Source organism: Schistosoma haematobium, chromosome ZW (assembly GCF_000699445.3).
Source record: "Schistosoma haematobium chromosome ZW, whole genome shotgun sequence".
Lineage (NCBI taxonomy): Eukaryota > Metazoa > Platyhelminthes > Trematoda > Strigeidida > Schistosomatidae > Schistosoma > Schistosoma haematobium.
Window position 1 is genome coordinate 741,122 of NC_067195.1, and position 19,004 is coordinate 760,125.

The window sequence follows — 19,004 nt, forward strand, 5'->3', positions numbered from 1 at the left end:
AACACAGATTGCGATTTGACCTAATAATACTTTACAGTATAAGGAAAAATGATTCAGATATCAATTCACCACGCACTTTTCCTGAGCTAGAACTAATCATTTTAGATGATATTCTCAGTGCCTCAACTACGACAAAGTAGTTCTTTTCTAAAGTTTCTTTACGTGGATTAAGTGGCAAATCACTCGACTGCTCCACCAGATTACGTAATTTCAGTATCTTCTGCTGACGGATTCATAAAGAGATTAGATATCCACAATACTAATGATTCTGAGAATTGAATCGTCGCTTGAAATCCTATCTTTACTTTTAAGAACCTGAGACTGACATCAAAAATCAATTCGTTTAGAAGTCTTTCTTAAAAAATGACGCACTATCTGAGGCGAAATAATTGAGGGATCATGTTTTGTTTTTTTGTATCAATGAGTAGCCTTGTTCACACTACCGCAATACATAAAAGTTCTCATCTTACGGTATAGACTCTGTTGACTGTTGGATAGTACACATATGGATGTTGTGATTGATAGTCGGGATTCAGTGAGTAATCTCGATCAATCCCGTTGGGGCATAAATCTAGACAATTTACTGAATGATTCTGACGGTGTGGAATTTTTCAACAAATTTCTTTCCTATAAACATTCTGCAAGTCATCTTCTTGATTTCTGGTTTGCCTGCAAGGGCTTCCGGTCAAATGCTGACTTGTCCAATCCTGACAAGCTTTTTCAAGTCGCTAAAGTTATTTATAGGACTTATATAAAGTCAGGTGCTTCACATGCAGTTCCGCTTCCTTATATTTTAAAACAAAACATTAATGAGTGCCTGTCGTCCTACCATCATGGGTACAAAAAAGGTCTTTCTTCCAATGCTTCTGTACAACCCCCTGATCGGTGTCTGTTTGACTCAGCACAGAATGTTGTAAAAAGTCTTCTGGAGCAAAAATATTATCCCGAGTTCCTTACTTTCATTGCATGTCCCAGCAATTTATTATGTATAACTTCAAGTGGACCACTCTGTTCTGACAAAAAAACACGAAACAAGTACCTCGAGTTTCTTTATTCAGACTATAAACTGGAAAGTCGTCGATCAAATCGCACTAAGCACAAGTCATTTTCTGAATACAATAGGTTTTCTGCTGATCAGTAAGTCCTATAATTGTTTTCTCAGTTTTATTTATCCTGTTGAGCATGAATGTTTAGTGTGTAGGTTTGCCATATCACTCCTTGAGTACTACTTAGTTGCCGGTCCATATAATCCATCTCAACCCTCCGTCTAACCAACTGTTTCCGAATCATCATTCGTTTACTATGATAAAGTCAGTTCTATCACTAGAGTTATTGGGATGTTAGATACTAGGTTTAAATGGACGTTTTACTAAAGCACAGGACTCAAATTTATTAACTAGCTCCTACTTAATACCCATGTTCATATTTTCAGATGAGATTAAAATTCCACTTGGGTTTTAGGTATTGAGATTCATGTTTAGAGTCGAGATTCGCCAGACTTTTCAGACTGTTTTATACATAAATTCACATGGTTTTGCAAACCAGCTACGATTTTTTTATCTGACTTACTGATATTCACAATAACATTAAAATAATAAATATAGCCATGATATCTTTATGTTCGCTTCCAACGTTTTTTTTCGATGGAAAGCACTAAGTTGATTAGGCAGGGTTCTGGTTTTAACTTAGTTGAAGGCAGCGGTTCAACCCGTAAGATCCCTTTATACAGTTCAATAAGTACTTGTACTTGGCTTCGCGCTGCCATAAGGTTGAATGATACTACCTGGTACCAATATAAATTAGTTAGGATATAGTTTTAACCTGTGATTTACTGGTTAAAAGTGACTTAACTAACAATTTTACAGTAGTAAAAGTTCAACAATCAATCCGTAACTCAAATTTTAACTAACTACGTCATAATTTACTTGCCAATACTTTACGAAGCTGAGTTGTATATATGAAGGGTTAGGACTCCTTGATTGATACTTAGTGAGGTATACCTCTAATCCTGGGTTATATTTGCATATTATACCATCTTTGGTGGCCAATGTATGATTTATTTAACTTACTGTTACTAAATGATTCGATATTTCAAAGACCGATTAATGTTAGCACCATAGAAATGCCAGAAATATTTACGAAACTGTTGGTAAAAAAGAATAGGGAAGAATCTCTTCCTAATGTTTAGTCATTTTGAATCCATATTTTATTTCCACCAATCAATTACGGATTGAATATAATCGATACCAACTCAGGTCGTAAATTATATCGCTGAAACATGAACACATATATATTGTGCGAAAGAAATGTTAAATATGATCTCAGGTTTAGAATAGAAACACTAAAGAGTGAGTAATAGCCCAATACGTGATTATAAGCGCAAAAGAAACTAATTCCTGGTTTTCTTAAAAACTAAATTATATGACGAACTTTTAGCGAGGTTGATGTCTAACCAATAAACACTAATAAAATATCCAAGTTTTTACTGGGTAAAATTAACCGAACTAAAACTAGACAACCATTTATTGGAAGTGTATATTTAATTATTACTTATTTGAACACATAAATATTGGTACAAGGGGGAACTAAATATATATGCGCCACACAAAACAATGAGAGTGGGAAAAGAAAAAAGAAGGTAAAGTGCGTATAAGGAAAAGAAGAAAAACAATAATAACGACCACAGATTAGTGTAAGGTGGTGTAATAATAATAACGGAGGAGACAGAAAGGTACGACCACAAGAAATCTTTCGGTTAAGGAAGATACAGCCACTTTTTACGAAGAAAGTAAAAGAAGGTTACAGCAGGATCGCCACTGACTTCTATTCTGAGCCATATCTTATAAAGTCTCTAGCCATTGTGTTGCACCATCTCTCGGACCCCAACCAGGGAGTCGTGAAGGACTAACAGAAGCCAGTCCTTTGCGGCTTTCTTTCATACCACGACACCATGTCATGCACTGACCACCTCTCCGCTTCTTCCAACCAGTCCCAGAGTCGGCAAATAATGCACGACGTGGAATTCTCTGGGACGAAATTCGGAAAACATGTCCAAGCCACCGAAGTCGGTGTTTCAAGATGGTGACACCAATTGAATTATCATCTCTGTGTCCGAACACACGATGCCGAACCTCTGCATTACTGACATGATGTTGCCACTGGATGTCAGCAATCCTTCGGAGACAACGATGATCGAACACAGAGAGTCGTCTAACGTCCTCAACTCGGAAAGACCAGGTTTCACAAACATAGAGCAAAACTGCTCTCACCGACGCGTTGTAGATCCGACCTTTTACAGCCAGACTGACATCACGAAGGCGCCAAAGGTGGCCCAGATTGGCATAAGCCGCTCTGGCTTTCACTATACGTGCATTGATCTCATCACTCACGCCACCACCAGCACTTATGCAGCTACCTAGATACACGAATTTCTCGACTACTTCTATCTGCTCACCATCCAGGGTGAGTACAGGATTAGAATCCTGCCAGTCTTGTAGAAGTACTTTGCATTTCGAAGGTGCAAAGCACATACCATACCCACGGACATTGATTGCCAACTGATTAAGTGCGAATTGCATGGCTTGGGCATTATCGCACAGTAAGACAATATAATCCGCATACTCAAGGTCGAGAAGTCTTTCTTCAGGCAACAGATCCACACCGCTATTACTTGCATCCATCAGAGCTGTTTCCAGGATGTCATCGATGGCAAAGTTGAAGAGGAATGGTGAGATTGGGCAACCCTGTCTAACCCCACTGTTCGAATGGAACAATGGTGAAAGGTGGTTGTATGCCCTCACTCTGCCTGAGGTGTTTTTATATAGGGCTTTTAGGATGTTAGTAAACTTCTCAGACACACCTTTCTTCAATAGACAATCCTAGAGAACAGTTCTGTACAACGAATCGAAGGCATCCTTGATGTCAAGAAAAACTACTACGGTTGGCCTTTGGTAAATATGACGGTGTTCTAACATTTGGCGGAGGGTGAAGATATGGTCAATACATCCTCGACCAGAACGAAACCCAGTCTGCTCCTCGCGAGTCAATCTTTCTCGGGTTTTGAACAACCTACGAAGTATGACGAAAGCCAATAGCTTGGACGCAATCGGAAGTAGACTCATCCCCCGATAGTTGTTACAGGAACGACGTGAACCCTTTTTAAAGATAGGGACAACTATCGACTCATTCCATGACGTTCGTACACTCTCTAATTCCCAGACTTTTGTAAACAACATTGTCAATTCCTTAGCCAGAAAGTAACCACCATCTTTAAAAAGAGCCGGAGGTAAGTCATCTGGGCTCGATTGGAAGTGTATACATCTCATTAGACGATTGTTGGAGAGTGGCGGCTGCAGTGGTTAGTGCAGTCGACTTTCACCTATTGATTCATATCTTTGAGTGACTTCTCACGTACTTTGGTTTGGACAACCGTTAGCCTTCACATTTAGTGTAGCTCATACCCAATTATCCGGTGAATAAATTAGTTTAACTTATTGCTGCTGGGTTTAACAACTCAATTCCTATTCATTAATTTTGCGTAACATTAATGTTGGTATAACGATATTAGCAACAGTCAATTGTAAAGGTAGTTCTCGACTAGAATGTAGCATTCGGTAAACCCTAAAATACTAAAAAGATTCCATTTCACCCCATGTAAATACGATGAAATATTTAATCTCCATCATCTAGTGGAGTCCGTCAGAATTGTCCAACTATATCCAGAAATGTTTCTAGAGGTAATGCCTTCATTAGATGACTTTCTAAAAATCAGTCACTTCCCTGGAGAATTCATTAGTTTAAAACAAATGACATAGCTCTATTTACTGGATATTCTAGTATGATGCAAAGTTTCGAACTCATTGATGAACAATATGGGGACGTTTTGGCCACGTTTCGCTTCTTACAAATGGAAAATCCCGCATCTGAATCTGTCTCCATTAGTGATCTGTCTGATGACGAGTAATAAGGTAGCAGAAAGAGTCAACCACTTTTACTGTCTTAAGAGTTTTGTTAGCAGTGATTTGTTGTTGAGTGGATAGTCTAGTTTTATCATGATTGTGAAGATCGTGTTTGGCTTTTGTCAGTCTATGTCACGTATAATGCAGTTGGGATATTTTTTCGTTGCGCAACAATCATTTCTGTATTGCTTAAAGTCTGGGACAGTGTGTTTGAAAGTTTTTAGCATTTGACCACAAATGTCCTTAAAGCATATTTCACGTACAATGGAACTACCAAGCAAGTAATACTAGAGTTTTTTTTCATTTTGTTAATTTATGCGAATCGTGGTAACTTGTGCTAGGTCCTGCATTAATTAATGACTGATTGAGTCTAATATCAGCTGTTTTACACTTTAAACTGTAAATTAAAATATCAACTACTTAACATCATCACTTTTTATAAAAACAAAAACCAGTTACTATAATTCTAGCCTACGAGACAAAATTTTGTATAATGGTGGTTTACTGGTTTTAAAACACAACTTATAACCACCATGTCACTGGTTAGAACCCTGATTCTCCTTGGATCGAGGCAGTCAGTATTATTAGCCCTTACAAAAGCAATGTAGGTTGAAACTAAATGTTCTAAAACTCTTACTTAGTGAATGGGGTACTATGAGACTGAACGTTCTTAGTTTGGCTGATACTTGTGTCAAGGGAATACTAATCGATATGGAAAGAGTAACTAACAGATTTTCACTAGATTAGTGACGAATATGATAACGGAGTGAGATACTGAAATTAGGCCAAGTGTTTTGAATGTTATATGTTAGAGACTTTGAGGTGTTAAGGGATTTAATTGATGAATTCAAAAGTAGGACTAAAAGTTTTCCTCGATTTTTATATCCGATATCCAGACATATGGGAATGGTAGTTAAAACTAGTTTCTTGCTGAAACATTCTTACTTTTGTATTGTTAACAAAATTTAATGAATTGTCCAGTAAAGAAACAGTGAGTCAGTCACAAACAACGTAAAACGTAACGTTGGTTCAAGTTGCCACACTTATCAGCACAGTGAAATGAAATTATCAGGATAACAGTCATAATAGTAGAAATGGTAACAGTATCATGTTAAGGTAAGAAACGAATGGATATACTCCATTGTAAATGATTTTAAGTCATGTTACCGAATATCTCCGACTATTAATTACCATAGTTGCTTAGAAATCAACACAGCTTAATTCAGCAGTCAATAACAACTTCATAAGCCTCTTTTACTCTAATCCATTTTTTGTGAGACGGATAAAATTATTTTTATACTAATTCTGAAAACATCTTTTGTGTGATTATTATTTATCTTGCTTAAGTGAACCAGAGTGGAATGTGGTTCGAACTTACAACCTAATTGAAGATATATTGTATACTGAACAGGTTTATGCCTAGTATATGTAGGCCAAATGAACAACTAATTTCATTTTACTAGTATAGGGGTTGTTGAGATTATTAAGTTTTTGATTAAAATCATGAACCGATTGATGTTGGATCACCGTTAGAAACCCGGAAGCACTGGACGGCCGTTTCGTCCTATTGTGGGATTCCTCAGCACTGCAGACCCACGATCCCGCTCGCGGGATTCCAATCCAGGGCCTTCGGTCTCGCACACGAGCACTTAACCACTAGACCACTGAGCTGGCCGGCATCCAATGGTGTGAATGTCTAACTTCAACTAGTCCATGGAATTGATCGACACATCCACCATTGTCATCAGTGAGTTACTATTTCACAACAGACCCAGTTGAACTCCAGTGGTCACTACTTCTCACTAGAACTCCAGGATATACCTCGTGAAGCCAGTCACTAGTGAGCATATGAGCATATAATATCCACAAAACCCATCTGATATATATATATATATATATCACTTACGGTTTTACATATAGTTTATGTAAAATTAAGGTCATTTGACAAAAGAAACTAATCTCTTCATAATTCAATTTTATTCTTTGATCTAAACATGATTTTACCATTTAACTTGTTTCTACACTTTTTATGTGTTTCTTTTACTAATGTGTAATAGTAATCGGTGTAATAAGCAAATAGTGAATAGACACACATAGTTAGATACATACACTAAATTAGTAGTATCGTATTGAAAATAAGTAGTAGTAGTAGTAGTAGTAGTAGTAGCAGATAGTGACTACAGCAACAACAACAACAAAAATAATAAACGCTCTTTTACCTAACATTTACGCTTCTGTTTTTTTTATATCAAGAATATCAACATCATAAAAAAAGAACATTTTATGCCGAAATGGAAACTTTCGACGCTCACTCACACACACACACAAAGACATTTATACATATATGTATGCATACATGTACGATCAAACAAATTTTATGTCAGTACACTAGACATAAAAGCAATGAATGTTTTAAGTGCACACGAAAGTATATGCGGGGGGGGATGTGAATGGATGCGTGTATGTGCATATGTTAAAGAGTAAAAGGGTTATTTTATAAGAAAACGTTGAATATTTATTGTCGGCATCTCACATCAAAAGACACCACCTATGATTCTATCTATCTATCTGTTTGAAGAAATGAGAAATCACACATCAAAGTAAACAACAAACAACAACAACAAAAAAATAGCGACAAAGCAATAAAACTAGAGAAAAATTAAGCGTAACGTTTTACAGAACAGAGAACATGCGCTTGTGTGTAAGGTAGTGCACGAGAAAGAGAGAGAGAATGAGAGACTCATAAAATTCCATTTTGTGTGAATGATATTCTCTTAAATAGAATAGAGGATTTTTATGACTATTTTTTTTAATATTTTGTTTGCTTAATTTTATGTAAAGGTATATTGTGATGATGATAACGATGACTTTCGTTTTATTTTTAACAATCTATATACAGAAATATATTTGTATCAGAAGGGATTTTGTGAAGATTGTAGTAATTTCAATAGTTGAGATCATGAGTCCATTGAAGCTAGATCATCATGGAAAACCTGGAAGCATTAGACGGTCGTTTTGTCCTATTGTAGGACTCCTTATCAGTGTGTATCTACGATCCCGCCTCGTGAGATTCCAACATAGGACCTATCATTCTCGAGCCGGAACGGCCGTCCAGTGCTTCCAGGTTTTTCATGGTGGTCTAGCTTCAATTAACTCATGATCTCAACTGTTGAAATTACTACAATCTCCACAAAACCCCTTCTGATACTAATCAACATATGTTCACTAGTGACTGGCTTCAAGTGGTATATCCTGGAGTTCTAGTGAGAAGTAGTAGTGACCAGTGGATTTCAACCGGGTCAGTTGTGCGATTGTAACTCACTGATGACAATGATGGATGTGTCGGTCAATTTCATGGATTAGTTGAAGTTAGACATTAACACCACTGGATGCAGGCTAGCTCAGTGGTGTAGTTGATTAAGCGCGTGGCGCGAGACTGATAGGTCCTGGGCTCGAGTCCCGTGAGGCGAGGTCGTGGGTGATCACTGTTGAGGAACCCCACAATAGGACGAAACGGCCGTCCAGTGCTCCCAGGTTTTCCATAGTGATCTAGCTTCAATTGACTCATGATCTCAACTTTAGAAATATATTTCTTCACTTTCTATGAAACAATTTGAAAAATCAACCAAATATTCAATATAAGGATGAAATTCAGAAAGCAGTTGGTTACTAAAAATGAGAGAAGAGGTTAAGTGGTCGATAGTATTTGTGTTATAAGTTTTGGCCTGTGTGCCCAATTAGAGAACAATGAATTATCGACCGGAGCAATGACGACGCATGAAACACGTACAATCAGTCTACAGTACTTGTCAGTCCTACTTCCTACCTAGCCCAGCCAGTTACGTCCAGAACACCAATCTAAGCCTCTGAGATGTTGTTGTGAAAAGAAATCTTCCCTATATACATGTGGTGATAATATTAATAACTAATCCTCTTAGAAACGATATAACTTCCTAAACTGATAAAAAATGGTTTATACTTTCAAATGCATAAAATCTCAACCGAAGTAGGGTAGTTTTCAGATATCGTCGATTGTGTTATCTACTTCTTGCTTCTATAAAGTTATCGGCAATTAGACTGAAACCTGTTGTTAAATTTAGACTTTCAATGATGGATCAGAATCAGTTACAATGGAGCAGATCCATTCCCTTTTTATCCTTCCTTAGATCTTATGCTCTTAATTAACTTTCATGTTTTATTTTCAAAACTCATTTTTTCTTCCCGAATCATACTGTCGGTGTCTAACCTTTTCTGCCAATCTGATACTGTTACCATTTCTACTATTCTTGCTATTGTTTTAATATTTTCATTTTGCTGCGCTGATGAAGTGTGCCAAGTTGAACCAGCTTTCTTATGTGTCAGGTTGTACGTTGCTTGTTAGGTTTAAATATTGGAAAATCGATATCATTGATATATTTGAATAATTCCCACTACTCTTTTGTAGTAGTGAGTTTGATATTTGGAACACATAATTCTGAATCAATACGCCAAAGATATTGGTATTTTATGGTAAACCTTTGGAAAACTGAACATTTGTAACTGTGAGGTCCCAATAGTCCTTGGTGATTTTGTTTTCCAGTGGTTCACTGTTTGATATCAACACGCGACTAAGAGGTTATTTCAAACACATAAAAAGGTAGTGCTTGTATGTCATCTTGATTATTGCTCTTTTTTGATATTCATTATTTTAACATGTCTCAATCACTTACTTCTTCAAACTATATTGTTGATATAAGGATTGAAGCCAGTAATTGTTTTCATTGTTTAAGCTTGGATTTGGTTGACTCTTTGAAAAAATATGTATTCCATTTGACTGTCTATCATAGGATGTGTCAATGGTTCAAAATATCTGTATCAAATCATAGTTTTTTTTTAGTTTTAATTTAGTTTACAAAGTCTATTTATCATTGCATATCATTTTTTTTAGATCTCCTGGCGCCAAGAATTTTCATCCCTTATTCACTCCAGATTATAACCTTGCCAATAATAATAATAATAATTGTAATATACCTTCAACTTCGGAACAAATTTCTACAAATCCTTTTGTTCGACTAACTACCAGTTGGACATCTTCAACAATCCAATCACCAATTATTCATTTTGCACAACCTGATTTTCACTATGATAAGTCAAGTAAATCACATCATCACCATCGATCAATTAGTCGTCATCAATTCTTTAATATTGACGATCATTCACTACCTGGTAATATTCCTAAAATGCCTGCAACAGCGAATGATTCCATGTATGTTGTTCTAGTTTTTATTGTTATTATTATTATCATCATCATCATCAGTAGTAGTAGGAGTAGTAATAGTAATGATGGTTGTATTGTACTATTTGTTTTTATACGTGATTATCGATTATGATGCCTTTTTTCCTCCTCATTTTGTTAATAAATATCTTTCTCTCAAATTGTTACTTATTACGTGGTGGTCATTTTGTATTCTATCCTTTCTGTCCGTAACTTGTCATGCACACTACCCATACATACATTTAGTACTTATCATCTCTTTGTATGTGTGTGTGTGTGTGCTTATGTGTATGTGTAAGATCATTTCATCTTTTCTTATGTAAATCTCACATATATACAAGAATAAATAAATTAGCCAGTTCCAAAAGTGTGTACAATAGTGGTATGTACACGTGTAGAAAAAACAATGTCCAATAAGAAATATCCGGCGTTTTATTCTCTTTTTTGTATGGAAAATTGGGCGAATAGATAGAGTTATATGTTTACACAATATAGCTTGACACCAATGGAAATTTTGTTGTTTTTGTTTTGTTAAAGAAAATAATGATAACTATCTATCATTTCAATGTTTTTCATGTATTCCTAGTTGAGTATGTGTTTCTTTTCTTGTTGTCATGATGATGATGATAGTACTTTATTGATATTACAAGTATTCTGCATTATATTGTCTGTCTGCTTCCGTTCTAAGTTCTATCACGAAGCCTTATCTATCGAATTATATAGAAGCTAAATTATAATATTTACTTATTTATTTAAACACATAAACATTGGTACAAGGAGGTACTAAATAGATATGCGCCACATAGATCATTCGATTTGTGTGAGGGCTGGGATACTGCCTGGGTACCCAGACCGAAGCAGGTGGTTTCCTTAGGGGGTCACACCCTAAGCCTTGGACCTAAAGGTCTAACCCACAAGGCAGTGGAGCATCGTGAAAAGATGCATTCCCATGGTAGCCAGTGACCAACGATTGGTTCATACGCTATTTGTTCCTCTAGGATACTGGAGCCCATGTGCACCGTTGGTTTGGAATCCGGTTAAATCGCTGGACATTCGCTTTTCGTCCTCTTAATTTCGTAAACAACAGTGATGCAACGAGAAGGCAGTGAGTAGGACTTCCCTGACAGAGGCTGTATACGCGTGACCACGTGAGAGCATTTCGAGAGGGGGGGAGGGAGGGCGGGCGGTCCCATCCCACTCTCAGCCATACCATGGCATTTGGGGGCCAAATCATAATCCGTTAAAAGAAAGAAGTAAACCAGTGAATGAATGTTTTCAATACGTTTATTGACTAGAACAATAATCTATGAATATTTCACACGTTCATATGAAGTCAGTTGTGAACTGAATAGTCCTAGTATATATACATTTCTGATTCATAACTGGATGATATAAGTTTTCAATTCTATCAATTCCATAAGAATTGATTGCAAATATACATTGCTAACGATTGTTACTGATAAGTCGATTTAAAATAATGTTGTATAGAATAGCTCTGACTGTACTATAGTCACTCATATTTGAAGTTTGTTAAACTAGTGAATAGAATGCCGTTCAATGATGTTCATATTTAGTGTCTGATTGTATCAGAATATATGTATTAAATAAATAAATACAATATAGAGTCAGTTGCCGACCTCGAATACGATTGAATTCCCGACGGCAAATCTCAACTTAACTAATATCTAAAAAAAAAAAAACACAACCAATCGTCTACTTATACTTTTACTACCTCTAGCACTATGGGATTTGATTCGACAATTGTATCTCTGTGTTAATGTGGTATGGCAACTCGAATTGATGTACGTACGTACGAAGTTCTGCGTTGTTGCCGACCGACTGACTGATCATCTAACATATATATATATTGGTGTTCCATCTAGTAGAACAAAAAATTTCTAGAAAAAATAAGCAAAATTAAATGTCACTTAACAAACAATTAATCAAGGTATATGAGTTTTGTAGGTCTATACATTTTTTAGCAGAAATTACACTTGATTATCAGCCCTAATTCTTCATTGATCATATTACAAAATATACCACAATGTCAAGTCAATGAAACGAATAGTTGTACCATAATTGATTCATGAATTGTTTCTTCGCCTAATGACTAACTTTCAAATAGATGCCTGATATTTCAATAAGGAATAGAATGAACAAGCTGTGAAACGCATATGAAGAAATTCAAACACTTTACTTCTATCTGAAGTTTGTGCTAATGATGTCGTTCAAAAGAACGATGAAAGCTCCACGACCAAACTATCCAGCTCAGAGAACAAAACTCCATCAAAATGGTTATTATCGATAACATTAGAATTGAGATGATTTATTTATTGAAGTTGAAAATGTTGTCAATTAAATCCTGACTAACTGAATTCATAATCTGGTATTCTTTGCAGAACGTAAACGTCATATGTATATACTGTTTTAGATACTATGACAACACAGGTATTTCAGTACTTTTTGATATTCAATGTTTACTCCAATTAATGTTAATCCCTTAGGCAAAAATTCATCATCTCTAAATTGAGTTAATCCTCCAGTATCAGTCACCATTCAACATAAAGGCGAGAGATCTCTTGATGCTATTGTCTCCCTCCCATATGAACCGTTGAAAAACTATAAAAAAACACGATTCATTTATCAACATGATTTGTGACTACTCATCAATAAGCATTAACTGTTGCATCTTGAAGTGGAACTCAGGAAATTCAGGTCTACGGTTTGTTTAACATTCAATACTCTCAAACAACTAAGTTTAAACTTATCAAAATTCATATTTTTAAGCTTAACTGTTTTATGGAATCATCCAATTTACCTTCATATAAGTATTGGAATGGTAAAACTGTAGTATACTGGTTCGTGTTGTTAACAAATAATTCCATTCATTAATATTAGTATTATAATTATGTCTAGTCAACTATGTACAGTCTGCTACTACTACGACTACTACTACTAAATATGTTTTCTCAAGGTGAAAAATGCCGCTTAATCTTTTGATCTTCAAATTTATTCGAATATGTACACGTACATATATATACATACCTTACACGTAACAGAGTAGTTCATTTCTTTCTCTATGTATTGGTTAGTTCAATTTTCTTTTATACTCCTTTATATGTAACCATAAAGTTTATTTGATATTGTAAAGTTGAATAGAACAATATAATACTCACATTGAGAAAAATCAGTCCTAGCATATACTACTATTATTACTATATTGATAGTAACTGATTATTAAGAGAATTTCATTGATTTACATACATGTGAATTGAGTGAAAAATTCTCACAGATTGAAATCATGAGTCAGTTGAAGCTAGACCACCATTGGAAACCTGGAAGCACTGGACGGCCGTCTCGTCCTAGTATGGGACTCCTCAATAGTGCGCGTCCACAGTCCCGCGCCCCGCGGGATTCGAACCCGGGACCTACTGGCTTCGCGCGCGAGCACTTAATCATTAGACCACTGAGCCGGCTGGTATCCAACGGTGTTAATGTCTAACTTCAACCAATCCACGAAGTTGCGCCACCATATACCATTGTCTTCAGTGAGCTGATATCTCACAACAGACCTGGTTGTACTTCACTGGTGACGGCTTCTCACTAGAACTCCAGGAGTATCTCTTGAAGTCAGTCACTAGTGAGCAGATGATTATTGTCAGAAGGGGTTTGTGGAGATTTTAGAAATTTTCACAGATTGAAATCATGAGTCAATTGAAGCTACTGCGGAGGAGTCCCATACTAGGACGAAATGGCCGTCCAGTGCTTCCAGGTTTTCAATGGTGGTCTAGCTTCAACTGACTCATGATTTCAATCTGTGAAAATTTCTAAAATCTCCACAAACCCCTTCTGATAATAATTTTCCTCGATGAATTTTAGTATCATTTAAGTCATCATCGTATTAAAAAAATATTGTGAATATGGTGTCTTTATGTCTCTGAGTAAGTTTCTATGTTTGTCGTCCATGTAGTAATAAGTAAACGGCTCTATATTATACCTAAGTAATACTTTTATTCATTCTACATCTATACTACTAGTAACCAATATTCTTTGGATGTATATCTTACCGTCTCTATATATGGGTTTCTGTGTGTGTGTGTGTGCGTTCCGATGCAACTATTCACTTTATTCTTATTATTGTAACTACAAAGCGATTTTCCGACACACAAATGTTTCAGTTATTCAAAGTAATTGTTTCACTAAGAAAATAGTGATATGTAACAAAAAAAGATTCTTTTTTTCTCTGGTTTTATCACAACAGAACACAAAAGATAATGATACATATTAAGTCAATATTTTAGTCATAGATACATATATAAACAATAAAGAGAAAAGAGAATGAATACCATTATGTATATACAAATAAAAAGATCAAAGGTAAATTCATTTATGTGGTGTGTATGTGTTATAAAACGCTTGCACCATATAGATTGACTAGAAGTTATTCTTTATTGATTATAGATTTTTAAACCGTTATACGGGTTAGTACATTAAATGGTTAAGACATTTTGGTTTAGAACCGAGTTGGTCATAAGTTTAAATCTTGCTTGTATGAATGATCCTCCTAGGGGAGTTGGAAAAGTCTTATTTCAAACCAATAGTGCAGATGAGCTACAGAATTTCGAGGTAACAAATGGTGCATGAACTAATTATTGATCACCGGCTACCATGGGAACTGCATCTCTTGACGTTACTCCACTGCCTTGTAGACTAGACCTTTAGGTCGAAGGTTCGTGGTGTGGTGGCCCTATAAGAAAACCATCTACTTCGGTTTGGACACCCGGGCAGTATCATAGCCCATACACAAATCGAATGATTTATATGGCGCATATGTATTCGGTGCCCCTTTGTACCAATATTTATGTGTTCGAATAAATAAATTGTATGAAATAGTACACAAGAATGTTCAAACCATCTATTCTTCCGATTCCTTAGTTGATTGTTATGTCTAGATATCACATAATAAATGTAAATCGAAGCGTAATTTATGTGTAGTAGCTGTCAATGTAATTCAGAGAGTTTGTTTCATCTGATCTGGAAATCGCTAACTGGGTGTACCTGCATCTCAGTGTTGATATTCAGACCGGGACTCCAAATCCCACTACCTTACGTTTCTAATGTCCGATTCGTTGTCCACTGAACTTTCTGAATCTCATTCCTAACCACTACCCAACTTTGCTAAAATCGTTGTGAATATCTAACAAAACATCGGCAATCTTCTCATGATGCACATATTTCTGAGATGACGGATCATTTGTAGTTTTTAGTACCAACGGGAAGACACATATGTATGTTTTATAGGATACGTTAAATATCAAATAATTCAGCTAGTTTTTTATAACGTGAACATCAGTCTTTCTGCATAGTACACTGTGTAATGTTGAGTTATGACCCAGTAAACTAGACACATTTCAATATTTAAGTTTACTGAACTTACTGAGTGATGTCTATTAAAAAGTAGTTTGAAAATTACTTTTGATGATTGGAATTTTTAACGCTTATTCAACAATATTTAGCATATATTTATACGTTATTCCAGTACTATTAAGTGGATTTTGTTACCTATCAATCACTTCATGGACTAATCTCATTTCTTAATTTGATTACCATTATCATCTCTCTGATATACTCGTATGTTGATCAATTAGTAATTGGCTATTGTGTATGTGTAATGCTTATCCCAAATATTCCAACAGATGTAACTTCATAGCACTACATGTGCTTGACAGTCTTACCTCATATGAGCAATACTTCTAAGAAACCTTCAAAGATAGTAATAAACTTCCCCTTTGATGATCAAGCAATTCAGGTTGACCAAAGCCAGACAATTTATTCATAAGCGTGATGAAATTATATCACCTATCTATTAACAAATGAAGATAGTAAAACTCAAGATTGTTAAAATCGTCAATGCTCTCCACTGTTTTATTTTCTGTTATCAGACTGGAGACACCCAGTAATTGCATATTGAACTTAGAGGGAGTGAAACGTTGTCAAAACATTCCCAGATTGTTAACTGGTGAACTTAGAACACTGTATCATCTTAGAATACATAACAAATAAAACTGTCGTTTCTATACTTAAAATTGATTAAAAAGTCTTTAATTAAGCTGTCAATAATCTATGAAAAGTTGTCTAGTGATGGCATCACCTTCAGGAAGATATTCATTAAGCAACTAAACATAAATATATATAATTGAACAACCTTGATGGATACTGATCGAGGATGATGGTCAAATCTTTTGTCTTATAGACATAGAATGAAATGAAACTGTCCTAGTGTTTTTGAGTGTATCAAGGAACACCTTTTACAATTGTTAAATATTTCTAATATGTATATATATAGATTTTTGATTTAGGTGGTATATGAAATTTAACTATACCGTACACATTGAGAGGACACCCCTTAAACTTACTTTAGGGCATTTATACAGGCGAAATACGTCTAACTAATTCTATTAGTTTTTGATTGAGATCGTGAACCGATTGATGCTAGACCACCATTGAAAACATGAGAGTACTGGACGGCCGTTTCGTCCTATTGTGGGACTCTTTGGCAGTGAGCACCCACGATCCCTGTCATGGGATTCGAAGCCACGGCCTTCAGTCTCGCGCACGAACGGTTAACCTACTGGACCACTGAGCCAGCATCCAGTGGTGCTAATACCTAATCTCAACCAATCCACGAAATTGCGCGACCATCTTCCATTGTACTGAGGTAGATACCTGTTTCTACCCGACACGGATCGGCTCCAGTGGTCACGGCTTCTGACAAAGATTATTTTTTAAAAAGAAATATACTACTAATAAACTGATTACGCAATCATTTTGTTGTTATGTTTGAGTTTAAAAATACATGATAGATCATGAACATTTATCACTTATGCTGTTTTCTTCTAACTTACCTTACCCTACCAAGTGTAATGTTCTTTGTACTTTCACAAATAAGTCTGTTTAAATCTATGTATCAAGCTTTTTTTCGTGATGAATTCGTTTTGTTTCATTGCTTTTTTTCGTTTTCTACAAAACTCTATCGATTTTACTTATTCAGACATACACTACCACTACTACTACTACTACTGTTAAAAACAATAATCATAATAATTTCTCTGCGTCTTTAATAATTTTTAACAGCTGTATTGTTGTTGTCTACCCTATACATTCATTGATATGTATTATGCATAGTCACGGAAGTGCATTCACTGTTTGTTTAAATGTTAGTATACACATATATACATATTGCCGCGATTAATCCTGTCATAACTAACTGATACACTGTCATTTACCAACACAAATTGGTTGCGTTGATCACTGCGGTATATGCAACATGCATACATACTCTATTCGTTTTAGTGTTTTAATGAAATGAAGACAGTTTTACTCTCTCTCTCTCTCTCTCTCTCAATCTAATAGGTCTATTGTTATTACTATTAGTATCATGAATATTATTATTTATATTGTTGAATGTTGTTACAAGCAGAATGATGATAGTTAAAGCTTGTTTTTCTAAAAAAAAAAGCGGTGATATGTGTATAATTCAATATGAAAATCCACGTACATAAATACACACACACACACACACTTCAACATCAAAAACAAATCTACTTTATTTTTATTTGTCGGTTAAAAGCGTCCTTTAACTATGGCGGCAATGGCGGCGACGGTACTTTATGACAAGCCTTATGTATTATCTATGTGTTTATGTGTATATATACATACATACATATATACACACGTGGAAAACTTTGCCTCTTTTGTCATCGGATTATATCTACATAACTGTTTCTATGTATGTATGTATGTATGTTTACTTGTGTTGTTTACCTATTGATTGTTTGTCCACAAAAAATCGGTTTGTTTGTTGTCTGTCTGTCTGTCTATCTATCCATGTTATGTTTTTGTTTTTGTTTCTGTATTATGCACATTTTCTATAAATGTTTCTATGTGAATGTGAATGTGAATAGCCTTTATAATATTTTGATTATTCTACTTTTCAATGGAACATGTACAAATAAAATCCCGGTAAACTTACAAAGGAATATTTTTTTAAATTTTATAGATTTTCTAATCGCATAACAATTCCACGTACATACACACACACACATACATACAGAGGGGATTCATACATTTGACCTAATTTATTAAAATGAAATAATCTAAAGTGTGCTTGATTAAGAGATAAGTGATATGATTTTGTCATAGAATTTTCTTTGTTTCGTCATAGTTCAGTATCGGCTTTTTGTTTTCTTCGGTGGAATCAAAATCGATATTATACCTTAATTGTGAATAATACCATATTTGGAAAAAAATCAAAGGCATTCAAAGGATGGTAGTCAGTAGGAAACTCTAATATGACACGCATGAAATTGATCACTATCCAGTGATCAGTCAATTGTCGATGAATTTCTTAATCCTTTGATTGTTTATTTACAGATTTCGGAGGAAATCAGTTGATTATAGGTTAGATTAATCTTTCCATAACTAGTATCGATGAGAATATAATTTATGGACGGACCAATCATGTATAAGATAACCGGTATCGGATTTTTGCGTGAAATTCACTCATCTATTTGGATAAATAGAGTTTTGGCATTATAGCTGATGTCAGTTCGTGATGAAAAACCGAAATTTAATTCCTAAACTTAATCATCAACTGTAAACTATAATTGTAATTCCCCACACAGGTTTATAACTCTCATTTGGTCCTACTTATTAAGTGGAAACTCTCAAGGTCAGTCTAATGTCGCTCAAAGGTTGTTCATAAATTATCATCTCACCCTAGTATCTAGTCT

The 19,004-nt window shown here is 35.3% G+C and overlaps 2 protein-coding genes across 2 annotated transcripts in view; one reads left to right on the forward strand and one right to left on the reverse strand.

Moving 5' to 3' along the window:
- Positions 1-432: 432 nt before the first annotated feature.
- The window catches only part of AXIN2_1 (Axin-2), a 45,236-nt gene continuing 26,664 nt past the window's right edge, over positions 433-19,004 (forward strand). Inside the window, exons 1-2 of the mRNA XM_051210139.1 lie at positions 433-1,137; positions 9,886-10,203. Coding sequence (XP_051070103.1) covers positions 506-1,137; positions 9,886-10,203 — 950 coding nt within the window. The 5' untranslated portion in view covers positions 433-505. The remainder of the gene's footprint in view (positions 1,138-9,885; positions 10,204-19,004) is intronic.
- Positions 2,841-3,680, reverse strand: MS3_00002543 (uncharacterized protein; the record flags this gene model as incomplete). Its single annotated transcript, XM_035731846.2, has 1 exon — positions 2,841-3,680. The coding sequence occupies one exon, from the start codon at positions 3,678-3,680 to the stop codon at positions 2,841-2,843; it is 840 nt and encodes a 279-aa protein (XP_035589812.2).